Source organism: Polypterus senegalus, chromosome 13 (assembly GCF_016835505.1).
Source record: "Polypterus senegalus isolate Bchr_013 chromosome 13, ASM1683550v1, whole genome shotgun sequence".
In the NCBI taxonomy this organism is placed as follows: domain Eukaryota; kingdom Metazoa; phylum Chordata; class Cladistia; order Polypteriformes; family Polypteridae; genus Polypterus; species Polypterus senegalus.
Genome location: NC_053166.1, coordinates 125,451,252 through 125,477,016, shown reverse-complemented (window position 1 = coordinate 125,477,016; position 25,765 = coordinate 125,451,252). Strand labels below are relative to the sequence as shown.

Below are 25,765 nucleotides of genomic sequence, written 5' to 3'. Positions count from 1 at the left end.
TGTAATTTGGGTGGGATGATAGAATTGCATGCCTCTATAAGTGAAATTTTATGGTTTTCCACTGGGGAGATTTATTTCCTTCCACAACACAAATACACAATATCATGTCATTCAGCAAACATACATTGTATGAATGCATCAATATGGTAAATGAGAATAAAGAGCCATTGTGTCCAAAGGTGGTTTCTGAATTTGACCAGCAGCTGCTAGTAAGTATCTGGGTCATCACAAAGATTTTGATAAAACAGATATAAAAATGACTAATATGGCACTCTAATAAGCTTTCTAGAAAGAGAATAACATAAACATTTATTTCTAATGTCAAAACAGTTTTCGTGTATGCTTCAAAGACAAGTGCCTGACAAATGTTTTTGGCATATAGCAGACAGACATTAATAAGTAAATCAAAGTGCACAATATAATGCAGCGGATAGGTATGGATCAACAACTAACAACACTAAAGCTGTCACTTGATAACTTCGGGGCAGCTGTAGATGTGGAAGACTGTAGTGAGGCTGAACTGCAATAATATTTCCTTGTATTTGGTTAGTAGAGCTAACTAGCTAAAGCAGCTGTACTTTGCACTCTTAATCCAGCAGCTCCAAGTTATAACGAAAAACAATAAGAGCTGCCACACAAACAAACTTCTCACATATGATAAAGACCAAAAAACAGGCAAAAATATTAAAGGACTAACTAAAAACACAGTTATCACAATGAAGGTGGGGAAAACGGCAGTACTGTGGTTCATGGAATGGTTCTACAGCTGACTTGTATTTGCCAAAAAAGCAAAAATGTTTTAAGAGCACCTTTTTTTTAAATTTAATGTGTGTTTATTTGCATCTACTAGAACTGAATAAGCAAAATTGTTATGTCCATGTGTGATTCAAATTCTAAATGTTAAGTCATTCAGTGTGAGTGGCTTGTCTACACATGCAGTCCTGATTAATGAAAGCATGTCATTAATTCTTTGTTTCAGATTATAGACGAGAATGGAAAACCAGTGCCTTGTGAGCAAGAAGGGGATATTGCAATTAGAGTGAAGCCAACTAGACCCATTTCTCTTTTTTCAGGATACATAGTAAATGGCTTTATATTTTATTTATGTATTAGACTGCATTTGTTTCTTCATAGAAGTTCTTGCTACACATGGACCTATGACAGAAAGCTTGGTTAATAAATTGGCAGTTTTTGAAAATGTCATTCTTTACAATTGAGAATCCAAAATCTTGGGATGTGTCAGGAGATTTTTATTATTTCATCACTTCTTGTAACAAATTAGACTCTGCAATTTACAGCAACTTAGTGAACTAATCTCTTGAAAAGTGTCCTTGTATAAAATTAAAATTGTGTGCATTCATGACCATATTACATTCATGCAAGATAATTTAATGTGTTTGCTGCTGGTTCATGTGGGCTAATTCAAAACTCTATGTAATAAGCAAAGTACTTATGCAATAACCATTTTTTATTACTGGAGATTCTATTACAGAATTGGCCTGAAAATGTTTGACAATCTGTATAGTTTTACAGGCTGTATGTAGATTTTGATTTTTGTATTTTAAAGCAAAATTGTACAAAATGTACAAAGGAAATAATCAGTGTTGATATTGCCAAACAGGATGATCCTGAACGTGCCTTACTTTGCTATCGTGGAGACTATTACCTGACAGGCGATCGAGGGAAAATGGACAAGGATGGCTACATTTGGTTTGTGGGAAGATCAGACGATGTGATCTTAAGCTCAGGGTAACAAATTTAATATTCAAGAACAAAAAATATAACATTTACCTTATCATAACACAACATCTTAACTAACATTACATTTGTGTCTATAGTATAAGTGAGAAAGTTTTTTTCTGGTGTTAGTGCTGCTGTCTCAAAGCTCCAAAGTCCTGGATTCAAATCCCAAACCTTTGTTTGATTTTCTCCCTTATTCCAAAGATAAGGACTTTGAATTCAAACTGCACATTAATCTAGTAAAATCATACATATGTGCACAAGTATGCTCTGTAGTGGAGTAGCACCACATCCAGAACTTGTTCCTGCACTGTACCAAATGACATATTGTAAAACAAATCTTGAGTGTTTAAGTAACAAACAGTATATTCTAATTCCAAGGATATTCCAGTATCAAAAAAGAAAGCATTCTAATTTCTCTTTAAATATATCAATGTACCAAAACATTTTACAGTTTGTGTAATAAGATGGAAATACTGTATAGTTTATAATAGCTACCATCATTACCCCACATATCTATAATTCTGCTTATACTTTATAATTTTTTTAAATATTTTTGTGGTCTGTTTATCATATTAATGTCTTAATATTGTAATAACTGTTGTGATTTACCTTTAAATTTTGATAAGGCCAATAATAAAAATTTTAATAGGTATTTCTAAGTGCTTTAAAACTGTTATATTATTTGTGCCCTTGATTAAATTACTAAGTTACTATGTTGTAAACAAGGTCAGGATTCCACAGTAACAAAATATCCTGTAGTTAAAAACATAGGTTGTTTAAACATATATGTCAAAATGAAATGAAGTCAAATATCAGACGATGTAGCTTGTCTTAAGGAAATACCCTCTTAAACGCAACATTACTTAAGTATATATAATGCAAATAATGTGTTTTACTATTCCCTAATTAAGTTTTACAGGTAATGAAACAGAAGAATTGCACATGAATTGATATACTGTATATTTCTGTTTTGGTTTTTTTTTTAAAAACGTACACACATTTGTTAGAAACTTCAAAATCTAGTACTTTAAATATTTCTTCTTGTAATCACAGCTATCGTATTGGCCCATTTGAAGTGGAAAATGCACTTATTGAACATCCATCTGTTGCAGAGTCGGCTGTAGTTAGCAGCCCAGATCCAGTCAGAGGAGAAGTACTGCACTTTTCCGCATTACCTTTGTGCATGTTGAAATCTTTTTAATTTGATTAGATGAATAAAAGATGAACGATATTATCTATTTTAAGGTTGTGAAGGCATATGTTGTGCTGACACCAGAGTACAAATTACATGATCCAAAACTGTTAACAACTGAATTACAGAATCACGTGAAGAAGGTCACTGCTCCTTACAAATATCCAAGAAAGGTAACAATCTTGCATTATAAATGGAAAAAATAGGAATTTAACATTGATTTATTGTTGAGTGTTGCTGTTTAAATAAAAGTTCCAACTATAATGCATACTGTATGTTGGAAATTAAGATGTTTAAATTATTAAGACCCTGTGTACATTATGAGCACTGTGATGCACTGTTGTTGGATTTCATTAAGGTTAAACAAGTAATGTATTGTACTATGAACACAAATTGAATTTTTGAAGGTCAAAGTTTAATGAAGAATCTTTAATTATGCTTTTATTTTTAACTTAATCTTAGAAGCCTAACATGGAAGTAAAGAAGTTTAGTAACATTCTTGACCATAGTCAAAAATGTAATACATTTGAAAGAGTTTAATAATTCTGTGCCCTCAGAACTAAATGTAATAGATGTGGTGGAACATCTGAATAATTATTTAGTAATAATTAAACATTTACAAACAGTTTTAAATTTTCCTATGATAGGCAACAATTGTAAGCCATTGCATAATACATTGTACACACAATGTATACAAAAATCCAGCTAGTGTGTATATTGACAGCATTAGGTGAAAGGCTAAAAATAATCCAGCATAGGTCAATGATCTGGCACAGAGTTGCCAGTTTATCCAGCATGTGTCACATATATTTGTAAATATGCATACTTGTTAACTGAATACTGTATACAGGTATATTTGATTAAAACATTTAACTATAAAAGTTATGAATTAATACTCCTGCTATAATATTACTGCAGACATTTCACAGACTATATATTCTATATAATGAAATAATGTTTAATACATCAAGTGCTGACGTGTGCTTTGCAAACGATAGAGTCTGTTGGGAGGTTTTGGTTTGTTCTGTGGTGTGAGATTTAAATTTAAAAAAATACATTTTGCTCTTAAAAACTTGGGCTTTGGTTGCCACTAAGGAACCGTGTAGGAATTTTTAAAGCTTTTTTCCCTTTAGAAGGGTTTTTTTGCTCTTTTTTCGCCTGCACAAGAGCAAAAGTAGCTGGGTGTTTGGAAGTGCGCTTGGAAAAGTTATTTGTACTTGTTTTTTCTTGTTATCTGTATTTGAATTAGCATCGAGGCGGCAGGGTAGAAAGCAGCAGTAACTGATATCGGCATTTGTAAATAAATAACCGCGTCATCGTAACAGCGATTCCTTAGTTTAAAGGAAAAGAAAAAAAGGCCGCGGCTGACTTCAAAGCAGTAAAAGGTGGAAACTCAGTAGTGCGCAGGTAAGCGGCCTGCGTTAAGACACCGATCAGGCACAAGGGCAGTAGGAGCAAATAAGGTAGTAAAGTTTTATTTATTTGTTTATTTTAGATTAAACTGTCCTTAGCAGCCCAGAGGTAGAACAGTTAAGTGGGCAACAGCGTATTGGTTCATTAATACAGATAATACAAACAGTGCGAGTGAAGAGCTTATAAGTAAGAGAGCGCAAAGTTAGAAGAGACTGAGAAAAGTAAAGTTAACCTCATAGAAAGGCAAATAGCAGGCAGCTGAGAGGGAGAACAGTACAGGAGCTTAAGGGGAAATGGTGTAAAATATCTGTAGCAGATCTTAGTGTTACCATTTAAGGAGCAGCTGAAAGAAGAAGAAATTTAATTTTAAGAAAAAAAAATATAGTTAAGGCAGCTTAGTAATCCCAAATCAAATTTTAATAATGAGGCCAGTGCAATGCAAGTCCTGTTGGATGTTGGACTTTTTAGATGATGGTTTGGAAGAGCCAGTTGTCTATGAGGGCTACATCTGCAAGAGATGCCAGCTGATCCAGCACCTCGAGCTCAGGGTCGCTGAACTGGAGGAGGAGTTGGCTGACCTGCGTTGTAATAGAGAATTGGCGGACTTGGCCCAGGTGTCCTTTAGAGATAGTGTGCACCCCAAGGTGGCGCGGAGGAGATTCCAGACCAGACAGGTAGGAATAGGTGGGTCACGGTCACAAGGCGTAAGGTAAAGGGTGCACACTGTCTGGGGGCATCAACCCCAGAATTAGAAGTGTCTAACCTTATCATGTCCTGCGGAGCTGGACGGTGCCTCTGATAATTCTGAGGTGGTAGGCAGGGTTGAGGAGCCCCAACGGGCCACCTCAAAACCAGTTCCCAAAAGAGAGAGGTAGTGATAGTTGGGGACTCAATCATTAGGGGATTGAAGCGCAGGTGTGCTCCAGAGAGAGAGAGTCTCACGGTGTGTTGCCTTCCGGGAGCACAGGTGGGAGACCTCCTGGAAGGGTGGATAGGCTCTTGGCCAGAGCGGGGTGGATCCAGTTGTCATTGTCCACGTTGGAACAAATGACATACATAAGGGTAGTCTGTCAGTTCTGCGATCCAAATTCAAAGAGTTAGGTACCAAGCTGAGGAGCAGAACTGACAAGGTAGTCTTCTCCAAGTTCTGCCTGTGCCACGCCCAGTCCAGGTAAGATTGAGGAGATTAGAAGGCTTAACGCGTGGCTCAAATCTTGGTGCAGGGTAGAAGGGTATAGGTTTATGGGGCATTGGGACTCCTTTTGGAACAGATGGGACCTGTTCCCCGTGACGGTTACATCTGAACGGAGGGGCACCAATGTATTGGGGAGGCGTATGTGTAGGCTAGTCGAGGATTGTTTAAACTAGGGAATGGGAGGGCAGGGAGTTTAGGACAGGCCAGATTTAGATCTATACATGGAAGAACAAACAATGGTGTAGAAATAAAAATGCATAGTAATGTAAATTTTAAGCAAACACGTAAAGTAGAAGGATTAACACATTAAAAATAGCTTGCCTTAATGCTAGAAGTATCAAAAATAAGGTAAGTGAGTTGGAGTTGTATGTAGCAGAGCATAATTATGATATTATAGCAATAACGGAAACCTGGCTAAATAACAAAGATGGGGATGAGTGTAACATAGAGGGATACACATTTTTAGGAAGGATAGACAGAACAGAAAAGGAGGTGGGGTTGCTGTTTATGCCAAACAGGAATTAAATGTAAGTCATCTTCAGTTGGATGATGAGCCCCATCTTAGTGAGGACATGTGGCTTCGCCTGGAAAATATTAGGGAAAAGGTCTCATTTTAGGAGTGTGTTATAGACCACCCAATTCAGACAGTAATTTCAACACACATCTTTTAGTAATATCAAAAGGCAAGTTTACAGGGGATATTATAGTCATGGGGACTTTAATTATCCAAATATTAACTGGGATAACCTTACAGATGGAGGAGCACAAGAGCAGGAGTTTTAGAAGTAATCAGTGACTGTTTTTAACACAGCATGTTAAAGCACCAACAAGGGGTGAAGCCTGTCTGGATTTAGTATTCTGTAATAATCAGGATAGAATTGAGGGTGTAGAGGTGATTGAACCACTAGGGTCAAGTGACCATAATGTAATACAATTCTCAGTATTTTGTAAGAGTACAGATGCAAAGACTAAAATTGTTAAGTTGAACTTTAGTAGGGCTAATTTTGAGCAGATGCGACAAAGTCTAAGTAGGATAGACTGGGATAAGCTTTTAAATGTGGAGACAGTCGAGGAGCAGTGGAACAGGTTTAAAAATGTTTTACATGTAATGCAGGACAGATACATACCTAAATTTGGAAGTAATAGGAAACTAAAAAACTCCACGATGGATTAATAAAGATTTAAAAAGAAGTTGCAAAGGAAAAACTGCTGTATAAGGCATATAAGACTAATGACTGCAAAGAGAATCGTGAGCGTATGAGAACATGAGGGCAACCATTAAGAAGGATATCAGGGAGGCTAAAAGACAGTTGGAGAGGAATATAGCAGATAAGGCGAAAGAAGACCCCAAGAGATTCTTTCAGTATTTTAGTAGTAAAAGAACAGTTAAGGAGGAGGTCAAGTTCATCAGGAATAGTAAAGGGGAATTAAAAGATACAGACAGTGAAATAGCAGATGCCCTAAACTTACATTTTTATGAGGTGTTTACAAGTGAACAAGTGGATAACCTGCCAGAGGTAAACAACTACTAAGGAGGTACTGAAGGATTTGGAAATTGTAGGGGGAGAAGTGCTGCTCAGATTAAATAAGATGAAATCAAACAAATCACCAGGCCCAAATAATATTTACCCTTGAGTTCTAATTGTTCTTATTGCCCAGAGGGGACTGGGCGGTCTCATGGTCTGGAATCCCTACAGATTTTTTTTTTTTCTGGAGTTTTTTTTTTTTCTGGCCATCGGACCTTACTTATTCTATGGTAATTAATGTTGACTTATTTTTATTTTTTACTGTGTCTTCTATTTTTCTATTCTCCATTTTGTAAAGCATTTTGAGCTACATTTTTTGTATGAAAATGTGCTATATAAATAAATGTTGTTGTTGTTAAGGAGGCTAGTGAGTACATATATAAAACCTTGACACATATTTTTAGGAAGTCACTGCGCACTGGAGAGATTCCGAAGGACTCGAAAATGGCAAATATCATCCCATTATATAAAAAGGGTGACAGGGAAGATCCAAGCAACTATAGGCCAGTAAGCTTAACATGCATCACAGGAAAATTAATGGCAGGAATTATTAAGGATAAGATTGAGCAACACATGGCAAGGACAGGAGTTATTCTGAACAGTCAGCATGGGTTCAGAAGAGGGAGGTCATGTTTTACTAACATGTTTGAATTCTATGAGGAGGCAACAAAAGGATACAATCAAAGTGGAGCGTATGATATTATTTATCTGGACTTTCAGAAAGCATTTGATAAGGTGCCACATGAGAGGTTGGGCATCAAATTAAAAGAAGTGGGAGTTCAGGGTGATGTTTTTAGATGGGTGCAGAACTGGCTCAGACACAGGAAGCAGAGGGTGATGGTGCGAGGAACCTCATCAGAACTGGCCGATGTTAAGAGTGGTGATCCACAGGGGTCAGTGCTAGGGCCGCTGCTATTTTTAATATATATAAATGATTTAGATAGGGATATAAGTAACAAGCTGGTTTTGTTTGCAGATGATACCAAGATAGGTGGATTAGCAGAGAATTTGGAATCCGTTATATCATTACAGAAGGACTTGGATAGCATACAGGCTTGGGCAGATGAAATTTAATGTCAGTAAATGTAAAGTATTACACATAGGAAATAAAAATGTTAGGTTTGAATACACAATGGGTGGTTGGAAAATCAAGAGTACACCTTATGAGAAGGATTTAGGAGTCATAGTGGACTCCATGCTATTAACTTCCCGATAGTGTTCAGAAGCCATTAAGAAGGCTAACAGAATGTCAGGTTATATAGCACAATCTGTGGAGTACAAGGCCAAGGAGGTCCTGCTCAACCTTTAAAATGCACTGGTGAAGCCTCATCTTGAGTACTGTGTGCAGTTTTGGTCTCCAGGCTACAAAAAGGACATGGCAGCACTAGAAAGGTCCAGAGAAGAGCGACTAGGCTGATTCCAGGGCTACAGGGGTTAAATTATGAGGAAAGATTAAAAGAGCTGAGCCTTTACAGTTTAAGCAAAAGAAGATTAAGAGGTGACATGATTGAAGTGTTTAAAATTCTTAAGGGAATTAGTACAGTGGATCGAGACTTGTATTTTAAAATGAGTTCATCAAGAACACGGGGACACAGTTGGAAACTTGTTAAGGGTAAATTTTGCACAAACATTAGGAAGTTTTTCTTTACACAAAGAACAATAGACACTTGGAATAAGCTACCAAGTAGTGTGGTAGACATTAAGACGTTAGGGACTTTCGAAACTCGACTTGATGTTTTCTTGGAAGAAATAAGTGGATAGGACTGGCGAGCTTTGTTGGGCTGAATGGCCTGTTCTCGTCTAGAGTGTTCTAATGTTCTAAAGAAATAAATATGAGCATATTTCTAGTCTATAGTTTTTAAAGTAATGAAACAAGCAGTTCCACAGAGTGCATGTGAGACACCATGGATTTGTTAGGATTTACTTAAAAAGGATTAATTATTCATATATCTTTAATGAACTGATTACAATACTGTATTCTATCAACATTGGAAAATTTGAAGTAACTTTTGTAATTTTTGTTTTTTTCAGATTGAATTTGTGGACCAACTGCCAAAGACCATAAGTGGCAAAATCATTAGAGCAAAACTTCGGAATAAGGAATGGGGGAAAAACAGCAATCATGTGTGATTTTCATATTTTAAGATCCTGGTTTTTTTTGGAATTAAGTTTATTGAAAAATGTGACTTTGCTGTTTAAATATATTTAGTATTCTACATGGCATACACAACTACATGCTTAAAGTACAAAACTCACAAATAGCTTTGAATTCAGTATTTTACAGTTTGATTTTGTGTGTTTTTTTTTTTTTTTACTGTTGAGTGATACACTAATGCATTCCTTTTCTTCTGTATCATAAATTTCTCATAAAAATACTTATCATTTTATAACACATATAAAAACATAGCTGAACATTCATTGAAAAGGGCTACTAATGTCTTATCATGAATAGGTTGAGTATTTCATGGTTACTGTTGAACTAATCCTTGTCTTGATGAACTATAAAACGTACTGATTTTATACTTAACCTACTGTATATTCTTCAAAACTGTGATTAAACAGAATTACATGTAATTAAAAAATATCTCCAATATATTTTATATAGCTTTTTGTACTATTCAGTCCATCCACCTAGCATTTACAAAAGCCCATAATTAAATTTAAGGTTTGTAAAGAAACAAAAACTATTTCTAAGAGTTCTCTCTCTCTCTATCTATCTATCTATCTATCTATCTATCTATCTATATATATATATATATATATATATATATATATAAAACTACTCAAAAAATTAAAGGAACACTTTGAAAACACATCAGATCACAATGGGAAAAAGAAATCCTCCTGGATATCTATACTGATATAGACTGGGTAATGTGTTAGGGACAAAAGGATGCCACATCGTTTGATGGAAATGAAAATGATCAACCTACAGAGCCCTGAATTCAAAGACGCCCCAAAAATCAGAGTGAAAAAATTATGTGGCAGGCTAGTCCATTTTGCCAAAATTTAATTGCTTCAACTCAAAATTGCACGCAGCACTTTGTATGGCCCCTGTGTTCTTGTGTACATACCTGAGAACATCGGTGCATGCTTCTAATGAGATGACAGATGTTGTTGTGGGGGATCTCCTCCCAGATCTGGACCAGGGCATCACTGAGCTCCTGGACAGTCTGAGGTGCAACCTGGTGGCATTGGATGGACCAAAACATAATGTCCCAGAGGTGTACTATTTGATTTAGGTCAGGAAAGTGTGGTGGCCAGTCAATGGTATCAATTCCTTCATCCTCCAGGAACTGCCTGCATACTCTCACCACATGAAGCCAGGAATTGTCGTGCACCAGGAGCCACTGTACCAGCATAGGGTCTGACAATGGGTCCAAGGATTTCATCCTGATACCAAATGGCAGCCAAGGTGCCTTTGTCAAGCCTGTAGTCCTGTACTCCTCACTGTCCTGTTTCACTACTATGCCGGTGGAGCTGAGGGGGACAGCTAGTAGTTTATATATACTTGGTGTGGCAGACGGCCAGGGATCCTGCCTCACCGGAAGACGGATGGACCAGGGGCCTCATGCATGATGCCGTGTGTAGAACTCACACTATAATATGATGTAAGCACAAAAGCCAAAATGTGCTTACGCACGGAAAAATCCAGATGCAGGAATCTGTGCGTTCGCCAACTTCCGCGTTCTTCCACTACATAAATCCCGGTCAGCGTGAAAAGTAACACTCTTGCACACACCTGCTGTCCCACCCCAACTCCACCCAGAAGTATGCCTCTTTGAATATGCAAATCAATATAAATAGCCCTTAAGCTGAGCGTTCTGTGAAAAGAAAATGGGAAAAGCAAGAGGGAAAATGGAAGAATTTCAGCGAATACCAAGTGAAGGCAAGGAAAAACTATTTCCTTACTACTATTTGTTGGTTTAAACAGTGGTATAAACAACAAAAGGAAGCTGATCGAGTGACATAGCGTGTCAGAGAAATTTGAAAGCTCAAGTTCAAAGTCACACAGTGCCCGAAATAAAAAAGAAGTTGTCAAATATCAAAGTCGCCGTGAAAAGGCGAGTCGTAGCCCACTGTCTGAGTGTCATATGAAAGCTTATTAGGGTACAGAGTAATAAAAAAAAAAGGCACACAGTGGGGAAAAAGCACGAAATGTCAACTTCAATCTCAAAATTTCCACTTTAATCACGTAATTTATTTTGTCATTAAAGTAGAACATCATAAACTTCATCTTAAAATTGTTTAATTAACCTGTTTCTCAAATCACATCGTAATTAAAGTAGCACGTTAAATGCTTTGTTTTGTATTTGTTCTTCTATGTGCTCTATGTGTGTGTGAATCACTACATGCTTCTTAAACTGGCTTTCTCTTCCTCCGACAGGACACAGAATCCATTACATTCGTGATATTACAGCTGTCTGAATAACTAAAATACTGAGATGTATACATAATATCATTTTCATGATGATGGGAGTTAAAGCACGTTATTAAACATGGGAACACGGTGGCCCAGTGATTGTGCGCGACCTTCGATGAAATAATTGATTGCAGCAGTACTCGGGGGTGGCTCGAGGCTCATGGCAGCCCTGGGCAGAGGACGAATCAGTGGCTCCTTCACCCGCCAATGTCAATATGGTATCTTATGCACAGCGGATGCCCCGTCCGTTGTGGACACTGCATAGCCGCCTCATGCTCATGACACTAGCGTTTAACTTTTGCTAAAATTTGCCGCTGTGTCGTTATTTTCTCTTTCTGTTTTATATTCAATATATATTGGTGTGGCGGCCCCTGCGATTTGGCGGCCCTGTGCAGGTGCACAGTTTGCACATGCCTAAGGCCACCCCTGCAGTACTGTCTCAAACATACTAACCTCCAATTCCTGACCTTCTTTTTCTTTCTCCGATAACCACACAATCAGCTCTGTAATGGACGTTAAGCCATCTGTAAGCTTATAACGCCGATTCTTCAAAACTTTTAAGGAACATTGAAATATCTTCGTAGTACATGTTTAATTATTCTATCGTGAAGCATACAGTGCGAGGCAGGAACAATCGTGAGCGGAGCACCAGATCCTTGCTAGCGTAGCAACACCGGGTCCTTTAATTATTAACAATAGCAAAATACCCGCGCTTCGCAGCGGAGAAGTAGTGAAAAATTAAAGGAAACATTTTGAAAATAACGTAACATGATTGTCAATGTAATTGTTTTGTCACTGTTATGAGTGTTGCTGTCATATATATATATATATATATACATATTATATATACAGTATATATATCTATATCTCTCTCTCTATATACACATACATACTGTACATACATACACACACACACATTTTATCTATATCTATATATATATCTATATAGCAAAATACCCGCGCTTTGCAGCATCGAAGTACTGCCTTAAAATTTTTATTAAGAAGAAAATTAAACCTTTTTAAACTGAGGGAAAATATACCAATAATTATTTGGCCCTCCGGTTGTAATATGACCAAGCTGTGCACTGAGCTTACTCTTCAGCATGCAACGTACAGTTGGCCAAGTGAACAGTAATCTTGTTTCAAATCTCACAGCTTGGATTGCTGCTGTCATAATCGGTTTGAGTTTCATGGTTTGTTTCAATTACGATAGTATTTGTAGGACTTGTGTTGAAGTGACATTCGGCATCTGTCAAGCGTTGTAAGTATACAACCAGTTTCATTGATAACTTCACATCCAGCTTTTGAGAGTTTAAACATTCATAAACATCAAAGTGTCCACTACTGAAATCGTCACCTGTGAATCTAAGATGTTTAAGAGGCATTGGCGGTTGTCCAAAGGTGTCAAATATTTGGCCATTTCGGTACACTTGAAAGCGACAACTGAACAATTCAGCGGCAGCCATCAACTCACATGCAGAACCATAGGTGAAGGGCTTAAGCATTTCACACCTTGAACCTGTCCCAGTCATTCAATACATAAGACACAATGTTTCTCCAGATATCAAGAGTGAGCCTGATATGGTCGTGCAATATGTAACACAGAGAATGGAAAAGATAGGTGCCATCTCCGGGCATGGAAACCACTAAGTAAATGACAGTTCATGATCGATGGTGATCACCTCGATAGACATGTTAATGCGGGTACGGTTGGAATGATAAAGGAAATGGGTACCTGAACAATGTAAAGTAAGTCTAAAATACCTACACAATAACTATAATCGTAATAAATGAACAATAAAACAGCGGAGAAGCCGTGGATTAAATAAAAAGACTGTAGTTATCAGAGGGAGACGTGAATCCCGTGGTGAAGCAAGGAAGGTAATGAAGAGACTGGAGCGACGGATGGTCTTATATAGGCAGGCAACCAACAACCGTTATGACCGTTAGACTGTAGAATTTCGAAATGAAACCTGCTTAACTTTTGTAAGTAAGCCGTAAGGAATGAGCCTTCCAAATTTCAGCCTTCTACCTACACAGGAAGTTGGAGAATTAGTGACGTTGGAAAGTTCAATATGGCAGCTGACAGTGGCGTCATACCACCAAAATAAGTATTTACATTGGTTTCGGTTAGCGCAGGGAAGCCGCCTACCAAATTTCGTGAAGATTGGGCCATGAATAAGAAATTTCAACATAGCGGACGTTGTTGACCGTTTTGACCGTTATGCATAGAATTTCGAAATGAAACCTGCTTAACTTTTGTAAGTAAGCTGTAAGGAATGAGCCTGCGAAATTTCAGCCTTCTACCTACACAGGAAGTTGGAGAATTAGTGACGTTTGGAAAATTCAATATGGCGGCCGACAGTGGTGTCATACCACCGAAATAAGTACGTACATCGGTTTTGGTTAGTGCAGGGAAGCCACCTACCAAATTTTGTGAAGATGGGATCAGCCTTCTACCTACACGGGAAGTTGGAAAATTAGTGACGTTGGAAAGTTCAGGGAAGCCACCTACCAAATTTCGTGAAGATGGGGCCATAAATAAGAAAGTTCAACATGGCGGACGTTGTCGACCGTTATTGACCGTTACGCGTAGAATTTCGAAATAAAACCTGCCCAACTTTTGTAAGTAAGCTGTAAGGAATAAGCCTGCCAAATTTCAGCCTTCTACCTACAAGGGAAGTTGGAGAATTAGTGAGGAGTCAGTGAGTGAGTGAGTGAGTCAGCCAGTCAGTGAGGGCTTTGCCTTTTCTTAGTATAGATATAGATTATTTAAATGAAGTTAAAGTTTTATCTATATAATATAATAAACATATTTTGCTGCATTTTATCTTAAAAATAATATCAATGTCGTCATCGTATGTAAATACACTCTTTATAAAGTGGCTCAGGTTGTGCAATATTATAACTGTACTGCAAGTTTACAGTGAGGTATCTGTACTAATAAATCCTAACAGTTCTACAAGGAGCAGTTGATGGACTGATTGAGAGTGTGTGTTTAGAGTTCTTGGGATTAAACCGTTTCTGAACCGCGAGGTCCGTATAGAAAAAGGTTTAAAAAGGTTGTCATATGAGCAGCAGTTCAAATAGGAAGCATGGCTGAGGCAGCGTGTGCTTGATGCTGTATACTGATAATTCTCTTTAAGATCAGCTTCTCCAAGTGGTGCAGTGAGAGTAATATGGAAAATGATCCGCTGTGGCAACCCCTAACGGGATCAGCTGAAAGTAGAAAAAGAAAGTGCAGTGTGAGTAATAACGCTAAAGCAGCTATGGTATTTAGAATAGTTTGACCATTCCATGGACCATTACAGGTATATTGTTACTGGTTAATTACAATCAGATGCATTAAACTAATAAACAATATGCTGTTAATTTCAGTGTTTGTGAAGCCACGTCAGGAAAAGAAAGGATAACCACACAGGAACAGTAGCACTGCTTTGACGCTGGGTGCCACTAGTCTGCAAAACCGAGCAGAGAAGTTGCGTACAACAGGGTATGAGATACCGTGGAAATGTGCGTGGCTTTACACCAAGTTTAGGTTTTATACATCACGATTTGAACATGGAAACATTCTTACACAACATTTCTGTGCATACGCACCGTTTATACATGAGGCCCCAGGAGAGGGGCACTATGTTTCCCTGGGCACAAGAGGGCAACCCCCCTGAATTTCATCAGGGCCACGGAAATGGAGCTGGGAAGCTCAACCCCGTGGAGACCCGTGGCCACCACAAGGGTGCACCTGGACAGTCCTAGAGCCCTGGAGAACAGCACTTCCACCACACCAGAAGTGCTGCTGAACCAAGAACTGTGTACACCTGGAGTGCAGCCGGAAGACCATCACTGAGCACATCCGGGGCATGATAAAAGGGGTCGCCTCACTCCATTCGACAGCCCGAGTTGGGTGGAAGAGGATGGAGCGCTTATCAGTGAGGAGTGGAGGCGGCCTGAAGAAACAGAAAGGACTGAGTAGAGTGTGGTATTTTTGTGCACTGTGTTGGTATTGTGTGTTTGGTCAGTAAATAAACGGTGTGTGTTTTGTACATTTGGAGTCCGTGTCTTTCTGTGCCGAGGCTGATCTTTCACATTGGATTATTAAAAAAATTATTTTGCTAGTGAAGATCAAAAGATAATTTATTTTTCTGCCTGTTAAATATAGTGAACCATAAATATAGAACAAGAGGGTTAGTCATGTAGTAATTTTCAGGCATAATACAGAAGGGCACCCTTTAAATTTTCTTCACCAACAAAAACAAAATTCAATGTATACTTAATATAAAACAGGAATATGACTTTATATGTTTTTAAAATCATTTAATGAATCCTTACTTTCAGTAATGTTTCACACATCTTTAAAATAGTTACATTGCTGCCAAAATACAAAAATTGTTCTGCACAAAGTTCATCTTATACTGTATGTACAGTAAAATTACAGCTAAAAATGAAGATGACAGTAATTTATTTATTAAAAAATTTATAAATACATTTGAGTAAAAATACAAAATATGGTATTAATACAGTGATTTTAAAACACATACAATTATACCCAAGCCACATATTTTTGGTCTTTTGATATAACTATGCATCGCAGCACAAAATATTTTCAGATCAGTTAAAATAAGTACACAGAGTAAACAATAATAAACGAGTACTGTACTATTAGTAAAGTCATGATAACAAATCATGATAGCAGCTTAATTTTGAAGAAAAAAGGGGAAGACACATTCTTCCCCAAACTGTTGAAGCAAAGTAAAACTTTTAACAAAAATAAATCTTAACAGAAAAAAAGTCTTACCATGATTATTGCTTATTATTAACATAATTAATATCTTTTAAGTTTTTATAGTATATTTAGATGAAAATTTGAGGTAGCAGGAGCAACACGTTAAAATGAATGTTAAAAACGATGATGTCATTTACATTCCTTCATCTAAACCTCATAATGGCAATTTCACCTAAACAGGAGTATACTTCATTTGAACTTTTTTATGAATATGCTCATTAATTTCTCAGCGATGGCCTAAGGACCAGACCCTTGTGTTGAGGAGTTACATTGCTTTTGTTACTAATATCCCTAACCCCCGGTGTGCATAAAGACATGGAACCTTTCATAGAAACGTTTTCTTTCAACAGTGCTGACTCCCATTTGAAAAACTCGCATCTTTTTCGGCTCACAGTGCTTTTCTGCTTACCACCTGGACAACAGTAAAATGCTTTTCCATGATTTGGACCTCCATTGGAAACATAAAGCCTTTTGGCTCTACAACCACATTTGCACAATGGTGGGGTAATTTTGGCAGGCAAGCGGATAGATGCAGACTTCATGTTAACGCTGGATGACAGTATAGACATTCCAGTAAAATCTGATAATGGAGTAGGCCGGGTAAAGATCCCACTTTCTTCATAGACTTTAAATGAGCAACTTTTTTTTGGTAAATTACAGCTGGAAGGTACATTTTTAGTCTCCAGTACATTATTGACTTTTCTAGCAGCAAATGACTTTGAGAATAATGAACTTTCAGGATTTCTCCTTGACAAAACTGGTCCATCCATTATATGTGGAACCTTAAATGAACTACTATTTGCTGAACCTTTGTCAGAAACTGAACAAAGTGTAGCGCGTGAGCTATCACTGTTTCTGTAAACTACTGTATTAGAAGTGGTTATATTTTGTGAAGACGTACAGCATTCTCTCTCATTTCTAAAATCTAAAACTAAATTCTCAGAAGTAAGATCATCATCCTCCAGAATGATAGCATCATATGCAATAGGTTCATCCAGTTCTGGCACTACAATAGACTCTTCCATATCAACTGTGCCTTCAGCTTCTACATTTGAGCACTGAACTGGCACATCTATAACCGAATTCACAATAGTTGAGACAAGCACAAGACTTGTATTTACTGTAGAATCAAAGGAGAGACTTCCCAGTGCAGAAGTGTGTTTGATAGAATTAGAGTTATAAAAGCTTCCATTAAGAACTGAAGAAGAAAGTCCATTCAGTAATGTCTTTGTTGGCAAAATACTCTGACAAATTACTTCATTTTCATGTCTGCCAATTTGTTCAGTGACTCCCACTGGAGAAATATTCCCATATACAATGGATTCGGTCTTCTCTATTATACCATTGCATGGAATTGAGCACTTTTCATATAGGTTTTGGTTTGCACTTGGAATGCAGTTAGCAGTGCACATCTTCTCCCCAGGTGCCATCTCTGCTGTGTTTTTGCTCGAACAATCTTCATTGTTTTGCAGTGAAGCTTTTACAGTAGCGTTCAAGTGTCGAGGTACCTGTTATAACAATGCCATTTAAAAACTAAAAAAAAAAAATAAGGATGCTTAATTTCTTTATTTCTTATGAAAGTCATTTATAAATTAAGGACCCATTCAAAGATAATCAAGTATGTTTAAAAAATAATGTCTGTGACAATCTTTCCGTCTGCTATTGGTTCATTTTTTTTTTGAGAATTTTCCTGAAGGCAGGGTTCACGTGTAGGCTAAGCAACTCACCCTGTCCAGACTCTTGGTAATTTTCATAACACATCCATCAGTTATCATTCTCCAAGCCAAATAAGCAGTGTTGCGGGCATCATCCAAGCCTATGGAAAAAAATGTTAAAACAGAAAACTTAATAAAAGAGAGCATACATTTCTAATTTCAAAAAAGTAAAAATACTCAAAAAGAATGAGGAAAAAAAAAATCAGAAGTAAAAAACACAACCAACCTGAAATTGTACTAAGAGTAAGAAAGATTATCTTTTAAGTAATCAGTGGAACTTTTCACATCAAAAAAAATAGCAGTGTATATTTTATAAAGTCACACTAGTCAAAAAAGTTCTACTATAAAAACTACAAACAGTGATTACAGAACAGTATTTCAGAATACTTTAAATCATCGCCATGTCCTTTGTGTTTAAGCAACTACGGCTCAACATAAAACTCGAGTTACCCTGCAACTGCAACCTAATGAACTTAACAGCAAAATACATCAAAATATAAATACCTGAATGTTCTCGTCCAGTAAATTCAATTCCTAGATCTTGTAATGCTCCATTTAATCCCTTTGGTTTGCGATTATAAAATTGCTACAATAATTGATACACAAACAAAACAAGTTGTTACAATGTTATCCTCAATTCTGCTTCTTAGTGTGTGTGTGTGTGTGTATATATATTTATATATATATATATATATATATATATATATATATATATATATATATGTGAACGCTGGCCCGCACAGACAGACTGACAACATTTTCTAACCCATCACACTGTTTATTTACACTATATACACAATATAAAGTCACGTGCACTCACGAACCCCAGTGCCTCCAGCACTGATTCCCCCAAGTCCAGGGCCCACAGTCCTTGTGCCTTCCTGGCCGCCTCAGTCCTTCCACAAGCTCCGTCTTACTGCCTCCCGACTTCCACCGCTGACTGGAGGGAGGCGCCCTATGGGGAGCGGATGGGCTCCAGCTGCTTCCGGCACTTAACGGTGGCCACACCCTGTGTGGCGGAAGTGCCGGCTGTGCACCGGAAGCCGTCCATGTCTCCCGGTCGTCTTCCCCGGCACTTCCTGGTGTGGCGGAAGTGCTGGCTCCCGAATAAACAGGCACTGGGGCCGCCTGGCGGTGGCCATGGGGCCCTACAGGGCTGGGCTTCCAAGCCCTGTACCTGAGGCCCCTGTCTAACCAGGACGGGCGCCCCACTCGGTCTGGAGTAGGCACACGCCCTCCTCCGATCCTCTAAGGTGTCCCGGCGGGCTCCATCCCGGCCGAGGGCCACCGGGATGAACCGGCATTGGGCGCCGCCTGGCGGTGGCCACGGGCCCCTACAGGGTAGGGCTTCCATGCCCTCGACCCGTGGCTCCCAACAGAACCAGGACGGATGCCCCTCGGTCTGGAGGAGGCACAAGCCCTCCTCACGTCCTCCTGGCGTCCGGCCGGGACCACAATATATATATATATATATATATATATATATACACACACACACATATATACACAATATCTCCATTATTAAAAATTTCAAAATACAGCTTGCAGAAGGGTTAACCTTATATAAAGATTTACAAGTGAAGTTAGAACATGTTAACATTAGAAAGTGATTTATTTAAATAAATTAAAAACGAATATGCAGACCTATTAACACTTGCCTTGTATGTTGCCCGGAGATCTATCCAGCTGTTTAAAACCTCAGGTTTACGAAGCTGCTTTCGTTTGCATTCATACTGTAAACAAACACCCAAATCCCAATCTGTAAGAATTAAGAAGAAACCATATTTGACAGTCAGAAATGCATTATTTTCTTTCTAAAATTGGAAATACTGGCAGGAATTACTTTAATTACTGATTCTGCAAAAAAGTCCTAGGCATTCACAAAACTGTAACTAGCCTGTCAGTGGATGTAAAAATAGCATTCAGCTTTTCATTTACTAAAGTGAGGATTTTCTGTGTGTGCATGCGTATTCATTAATATGAATTTGGTTTAGTCTCTCCTAAATGTCGGTAGCCTCATAAATAGACTGATCACCATGAGAGCAGGCAAAATTTCAAATGCCACATGAACCTACTAAAACACAACATCATCCCTTCACCTGCTACTAATTGCCTTCATTATACGTCATACAAACTAGAACATTAAACAAAAAATATAAAGGTGCTAGAGTCCAACATGTTTTATAGTTTTGTAAAGTGAAATAATGAGCGCAATATGTATATTTAATTCAGATATAAAAAGCCTCTGCAGCTTAGCCTTTTGTGCTGTTACACTCATGCAACTCTCTCTGTTGTTAGCCAGGAAAGAAAAGGACCATAAATAAGACATTTACATTTACTTAATTTGGTTAATGCCCTTTTTTATGATAAAATTGGTTACATTTCTTTTTTAGTTTTCCAGTTGGAGCACACGCAGGTCAAATGAGTTTCTCATGGGTCATTTGGTCACACAGTGGCAGTAGCAGTATTTAAACCCACAGCCTCTGGGTTTGAAGTCCAAAGCCTTAACCGCAATACCACACTGCCTGTCTGTGTTTCCATAAAACTTCAGCTTTCACTCCAGACTCTTTTCTCTTTCTTTCTTTCATTCAAAAAAAAAAAAAGAAAAAGTTTATATGGAAAGTGTCTGGAAAGTATATTAGGGAACAGAAAATGAGGGCCTGCACCACATCCATCCCTTTACTATTCAAAGTCTTGCAGTAAAACCACTTACAAGACCCGTCAAAGAAAAAGCATTCATTTTTATAAATTTCTGTGAACATCTCTGAAAATCAAACCACATAAATAAATAATAAAATGTGAGGATGATGCACTAATAGATTTTCTATACATATCGTATTAAAATCTCTAAATAATTTAGTTTGTTTTCCTATTAAAACTGACCAAGATTTAATGCACATCTTCCATTAATTTAAAGAATAGATAATTCCAAAATATCAGCAATGGCCACACTGGATTTACTGGAGTCAAGGAGATTCTTGTTCTGTGAAATAGTGACAGGCAATCTTCAAGCTACCATCCCTTCCTGTCTGGATTCACAAGGAGGTTAATGTATACTGCTGAATGAGCACACCAATATTACTTAATCAGGAAAAACAGTTTAGAGTATTGTGATGCAAAATGTAAATATGCGATATTACAGTTTTCCCAACACACTGTACTAGTATAACATACAAATCTGTGTTTCAGTATGAAAAATAAGTCATTGTTTATTTATGTCTGCTGGACAGATGCACTCTGCCACTGTCAAAGGGGAAATGACAAAACAGTCAAATGCAAGGCAAGTAGTCCATGGAGTTACCTGTCATATGAGGAGCTAGACCCTAGTCAAACAATATTAGACGACGTCATGCACAGAATAAGACACTTGTATACAACAGACAGTACCTGACCAGGTGATAAAAGCACAAGGCTTATCAGCTGCAGATAACTTGGACTGATTAGGAAACACAATATTCTTTTCTCTTTGAAGATCCTGCAGCCATCGAGAAAACTGAGATAAGCAGATCCTAAGAGGAACTCCAGCCTCTACTTGATTCTAATCAACAGGAGAAGGGAATTAGAATAATGTTTGCTTTAAGGCTGAGATGTTTACATAACATTTGTGCATTTCGATATAAATTAAGAAATCCTGAATAGTGTATACCTGTTTAATTCCTGTGAGTTCAGTACAAAACTCAGACAATATTGGATGTTCTTGAGGCTGGACATATGTTTGGAATTCTGACTCAATTTGGCCACTGGTTGCATTCATCAAAACTGCAGGAAATTCAACTAATAAAAAAAGTTAGCATTGTTGCAAAAGGTAATGGATTTGACATATTTATAACCTTCGGAAAGCATACAAGCAGAGAATAAAACTTTGTACATGTGTATTACTTTTAAAAATATGAATTTGAACTATAACTAAGCATTATGCAATTTTCAGAAATTTTAAGACTTCAGTATCAGTTCCTCTAATTTTAGTAGCAAGCAACATTTAATCAATGCTTTGGTAAACACTGATGTTAAATATGAACTCATTTTAACACTGAATGATACTTAACTAATTTCTTGGGTGTGATGGTTTTTCTCTCTCCAGCAAGTTGATTCAAAATCTATGACAATAAGGTAGGCAAAAAATTGATCTGAAGAAGAAAAAAAATGTACACATGTAAATGTTAAATGCATTTGTTCTACAAAGAAAATAGTGTGCTTACTTCAAAACAATGGGCAGGCTACCTACTTGAGCCAAACTTCTTTTGGTTGTTGTCCTCGGAGACTTGGGAACGCTTCCTTATCAATCCTAATTCCCTGATGTTAAAGAATGAAAAAATTAGAAATGTAAAAGAAGAAATAGGCGCAAATGTCTAGCCTTTGAAGGGTACACTCACACTAGTACAGTCAATCTAAGAACATGTCTTTTGACTATCGAAAGGAAAACAAGAGTCCTCAAAATAAGCAATGGTTAGTGTTAAAATGAATATATTTGAGATTGTCCTCAAACATAAATGTGCGGGAAGCAGTACTTATTGTACCCTTCAATTATGTATGTCATGTTCACTGTAATTTACAAATGAAAGTCTGAATTAGCATAGGCTGCTGTAATTTGGGGTGTTCATAAGAAATGTTATGATTTATTTCATGTTATAGATGTGCATAATAAACAAGAACAGTTGCATCAAATATTAGAAATCTTAAAAATGATTAAAGTCTAAATATTCTCAACTACAATATAAATTTCTCAGTTTTCACCCCGAGATCTTAGGGTGCTAGATCATTAGGACAGGACCAAAACTCAACAATAATATCATATTCGTGGTTATTGACTTTGTAGAATTCTAAAACATATTTGAGGTTTGTCATTTTTAACCATCTTGAAAAGGCTCGTATAGAGCAGGGCTACCGATAAAGAATCAAATAGCAAACAAATTATCTCGTGATCAGCAACCTCGAAATAGCATAAAACGACACACCACGTGCTCCTATAGTACTTGATTTTTTTCAAAGTTTTGCGAGGAGGACCTTTAACCCTTTGTATACCATTAGGGGAAACCCCTGAGGTCGGTTAATGTGAAATGCACAACATCAGACCTGAAGACAACTGCTGGTTTATTCGTTATCATAAGGTTGTAATCTTCTGCACAAAACATCCGTCCAAACAACTGAAGTGATTTCAAAGCGTTCCCAAGTTATTCTTATGAGCACAATAAAATAAAGATATAACTGATGCACGAAATGTACACGCAATGAAATACGACTGTTACCATGTAGTAAAAAGATGATGTGGTGTGTGGACAAACATTGTTTTTCCATAAGACTGATGGGTTTTACTCGACATTCGATTTTAGTTTCATGGTTGAAAATATTGTGGGCTTTAATTCGTTTATATGGAGGCTATGCCCGCGTCTCGTCTTAGATTCATTTTTCTTCAGCTACTATCCATTCATGTCCGTCAAGAACTTTATGCTCATTTAGATTATGAACTCATACTTCAGATTCCCATGGGATAGCCACACTTATTACGGAGGAGGTAAAATCGGTGCACTACTTTCATTAATTAATTACATTTCGACTACAAATGGAATAAAAAAGCATAACCACCGAAAACAGAGAAAGTTATCGTAAAGTCATCAATTACTGAACTCTTCAAACAAGTTCAAAGTGGCGATATATTAAAACAGATTGATAAGAAAGAAAGTATATTAAATGTACTACACGAACGAAGTTACAATACTTCCTACCTGGCCAGCAGCTTAGTCGCCATTTCTTTGCTTCTGGATTACACATTTATGAATTACTGAAGAAAGTGGTACAATGATTAAAATCAACAAAAGGCTTTTAAAAAAAGGTAATGTCCCATTTCAATTTTGAATTGGCCTCGCGTCTGACGATTTTCGCGTCACTTCCGGTATCGATTATTCGAACGTTGTATTCGTAAGTCTGTCTTTGCAGTAAATGTAATCTATCAGAATTGATCGATTCGGAAAACCATGTGTTTCATTCCTTTGACTGCAATGTGGAACGAAAAGTTAGGCTGTAGGAATGCATTTAGTATACAGCAGTACGTAAATATCCCTGTGGTTTTAGAGTTATTAGTCTACATGTAATAACATGCTAATTAATGCAGAAAAAACTGAAGACGTTTAAAAATCTTTTAATATTGGAATTGTATTTTGTCAAGATTTCCTTTTGTGGAAGTTACTGGTGTAGTTTAATCAAGAGACAAACGTAATTTGTCATATTAAGAATGATTTTCGTTTAGTAGAATAAATTCAAGAGGAGAACTGTTGATGCAGACGGTTATCATTACCTGTTATTCAACACATTTTAGGCATGACTTCCAAGCAAAACTTAATTCAGTACTTCATTTTCAGATAAATAGTTTTTATTAGCTTACCTGTTTAATGTATTCTCCGTGTCACGTCGTATTATTGGAATAGGCACTAAGGGTTCAAAATTAATTTGGGACAATAAAGTTAATCTTTTCTTTAATAGCCCATCAGGAAGGTTAGGCATTCTGAAATGTTTTTTATAGATTATTTAATCTTTTTATCGGTCTAAGTAAAAAGTATTACACTAATCAATTTTGTGCCAGTATACACCTTGAATGTGTTTTGGCTGTACACACGTTCCCTAAAATTGAAACATGGGAAGTGAAGTTAATGGTGAGTGTAAACGGAAGAGAAAAAATTGCAGTATTTCAAATGGCCAAGAAGATTTATTGATAAAGAAAACTAAAATCTTAAATGCAAGCAACTGCTCTGTCCCAGATGAAGCAAAGGTGAGCGATAATTAATCATTGTTTATGATATGTATTATGTTTCCTGTTAAACAATATACTGTACCGGTATAATGTTTTTACTCATCCTAACAACTGCATGTTTAATTTTCTTCTAAGCAGATTCCTAGATTGTCTGTGCCATTCAGCAGTATCCAGAATCCAATTAGCATTGAGCAAGTGTCAGAACTGTTGCAGTTTGCTGCTTTGGGCAAATTGCATGGTGCAAAGAAACCAAGGTGAGCTACCAATATCAAACATGTATATTAAGCCAATATATGAATTCTTATACTCATATATTTATAGTAAATGTTGATATTGTGCCAGAGTGGTTGGCTCTTCTCCGTTACAGTCCTAGAAGAAAAGCTTTGAATCCTGGCAAGCTTTAGATTATATTTTTAGCCTCCTGTGCTCTCATGTTGGAATCAAACAAACCAATATTTAGAAGGAGCAAAGCAAATTTTGTTTTGTTGAACATTGGTACCACCTTTTCTCACTAAATTAATATTTGAGAGCTCATGGGAGTTTGGTCCTGTGTCAGTTTGTTTTAGTTTAGTGGATTTTGAAAATGCATGTTACTCTTCACTTTGCAGCATTGTGTGGGTATGCTACAAATGTTTTATTTTGTGGCTGCAGTTGTGGGCCACTTGAGCCATGTATTTATGGTAAAACAGATGTGTGCTCATTCTTGTTAAGAATTTGTCTGTAAATTAAGGTTAAAATACAACTCCACAAAAGGTGTGTCACTTTCTGTTTCTGAGTGTCATGGATAACACGTTAAGGCACTACAAAGACTTAGAGAGTGCCTGGTTTGGGGATCCAAAGGTTGAATCTCACTTTTACTTTCAGATGATGTCCTCTTTGTCTTTTCTGACTGAGATTTTCAGTACACAGTGGAGTTGGCAACTGACTGTATCATTTTAGAAGTGAGACTCAATGCTTCTGAAAAGGATTCTTTGCTCCCTACAAGTGCAATGGAGGAACATTCCCCTTTTGGAAACCCTGAGACCTTCCT

General features: G+C 37.2%; 3 protein-coding genes across 7 annotated transcripts in view; 2 read left to right on the top strand and 1 right to left on the bottom strand.

Moving 5' to 3' along the window:
* acsm3 (acyl-CoA synthetase medium chain family member 3) overlaps positions 1 to 9,664 on the top strand; it is a 30,654-nt gene extending 20,990 nt beyond the window's left edge. For all 5 annotated transcript variants that reach the window (XM_039776539.1, XM_039776542.1, XM_039776540.1 and 2 more), the window contains exons 10-14: positions 980 to 1,081; positions 1,622 to 1,749; positions 2,797 to 2,896; positions 2,989 to 3,108; positions 9,101 to 9,664. In XM_039776539.1, coding sequence (XP_039632473.1) covers positions 980 to 1,081; positions 1,622 to 1,749; positions 2,797 to 2,896; positions 2,989 to 3,108; positions 9,101 to 9,199 — 549 coding nt within the window. In that variant the 3' untranslated portion in view covers positions 9,200 to 9,664. The remainder of the gene's footprint in view (positions 1 to 979; positions 1,082 to 1,621; positions 1,750 to 2,796; positions 2,897 to 2,988; positions 3,109 to 9,100) is intronic.
* Positions 9,665 to 15,785: 6,121 nt separating this feature from the next.
* eri2 (ERI1 exoribonuclease family member 2) lies at positions 15,786 to 23,880 on the bottom strand. Its single transcript, XM_039774618.1, has 9 exons — positions 23,714 to 23,880; positions 22,216 to 22,283; positions 22,037 to 22,117; positions 21,637 to 21,764; positions 21,378 to 21,528; positions 19,649 to 19,749; positions 18,495 to 18,576; positions 18,003 to 18,091; positions 15,786 to 17,783 (listed from the first exon to the last, which is right to left on the bottom strand). Exons 1-9 carry the CDS (start codon positions 23,734 to 23,736, stop codon positions 16,494 to 16,496), a joined length of 2,013 nt encoding a protein of 670 aa, XP_039630552.1. The 5' UTR covers positions 23,737 to 23,880; the 3' UTR covers positions 15,786 to 16,493.
* Positions 23,881 to 23,983: 103 nt separating this feature from the next.
* The window catches only part of LOC120542280 (RNA exonuclease 5-like), a 42,148-nt gene continuing 40,366 nt past the window's right edge, over positions 23,984 to 25,765 (top strand). The window contains exons 1-2 of the mRNA XM_039774617.1: positions 23,984 to 24,753; positions 24,874 to 24,989. Of these exons, the coding sequence (XP_039630551.1) occupies positions 24,619 to 24,753; positions 24,874 to 24,989 (251 nt within the window). The 5' untranslated portion in view covers positions 23,984 to 24,618. The remainder of the gene's footprint in view (positions 24,754 to 24,873; positions 24,990 to 25,765) is intronic.

Excerpts from the sequence above, each read along its gene's own strand:
- eri2 (XM_039774618.1), bottom strand. The coding sequence starts at position 23,736 with ATGGCGACTAAGCTGCTGGCCAG. Across the intron at positions 21,529-21,636 it reads AACTCACAGGAATTAAACAG|AATCAAGTAGAGGCTGGAGT; the intron begins GTATACACTATT and ends CCTGTTGATTAG. Across the intron at positions 19,750-21,377 it reads TGCTTTTATCACCTGGTCAG|ATTGGGATTTGGGTGTTTGT; the intron begins GTACTGTCTGTT and ends TAATTCTTACAG.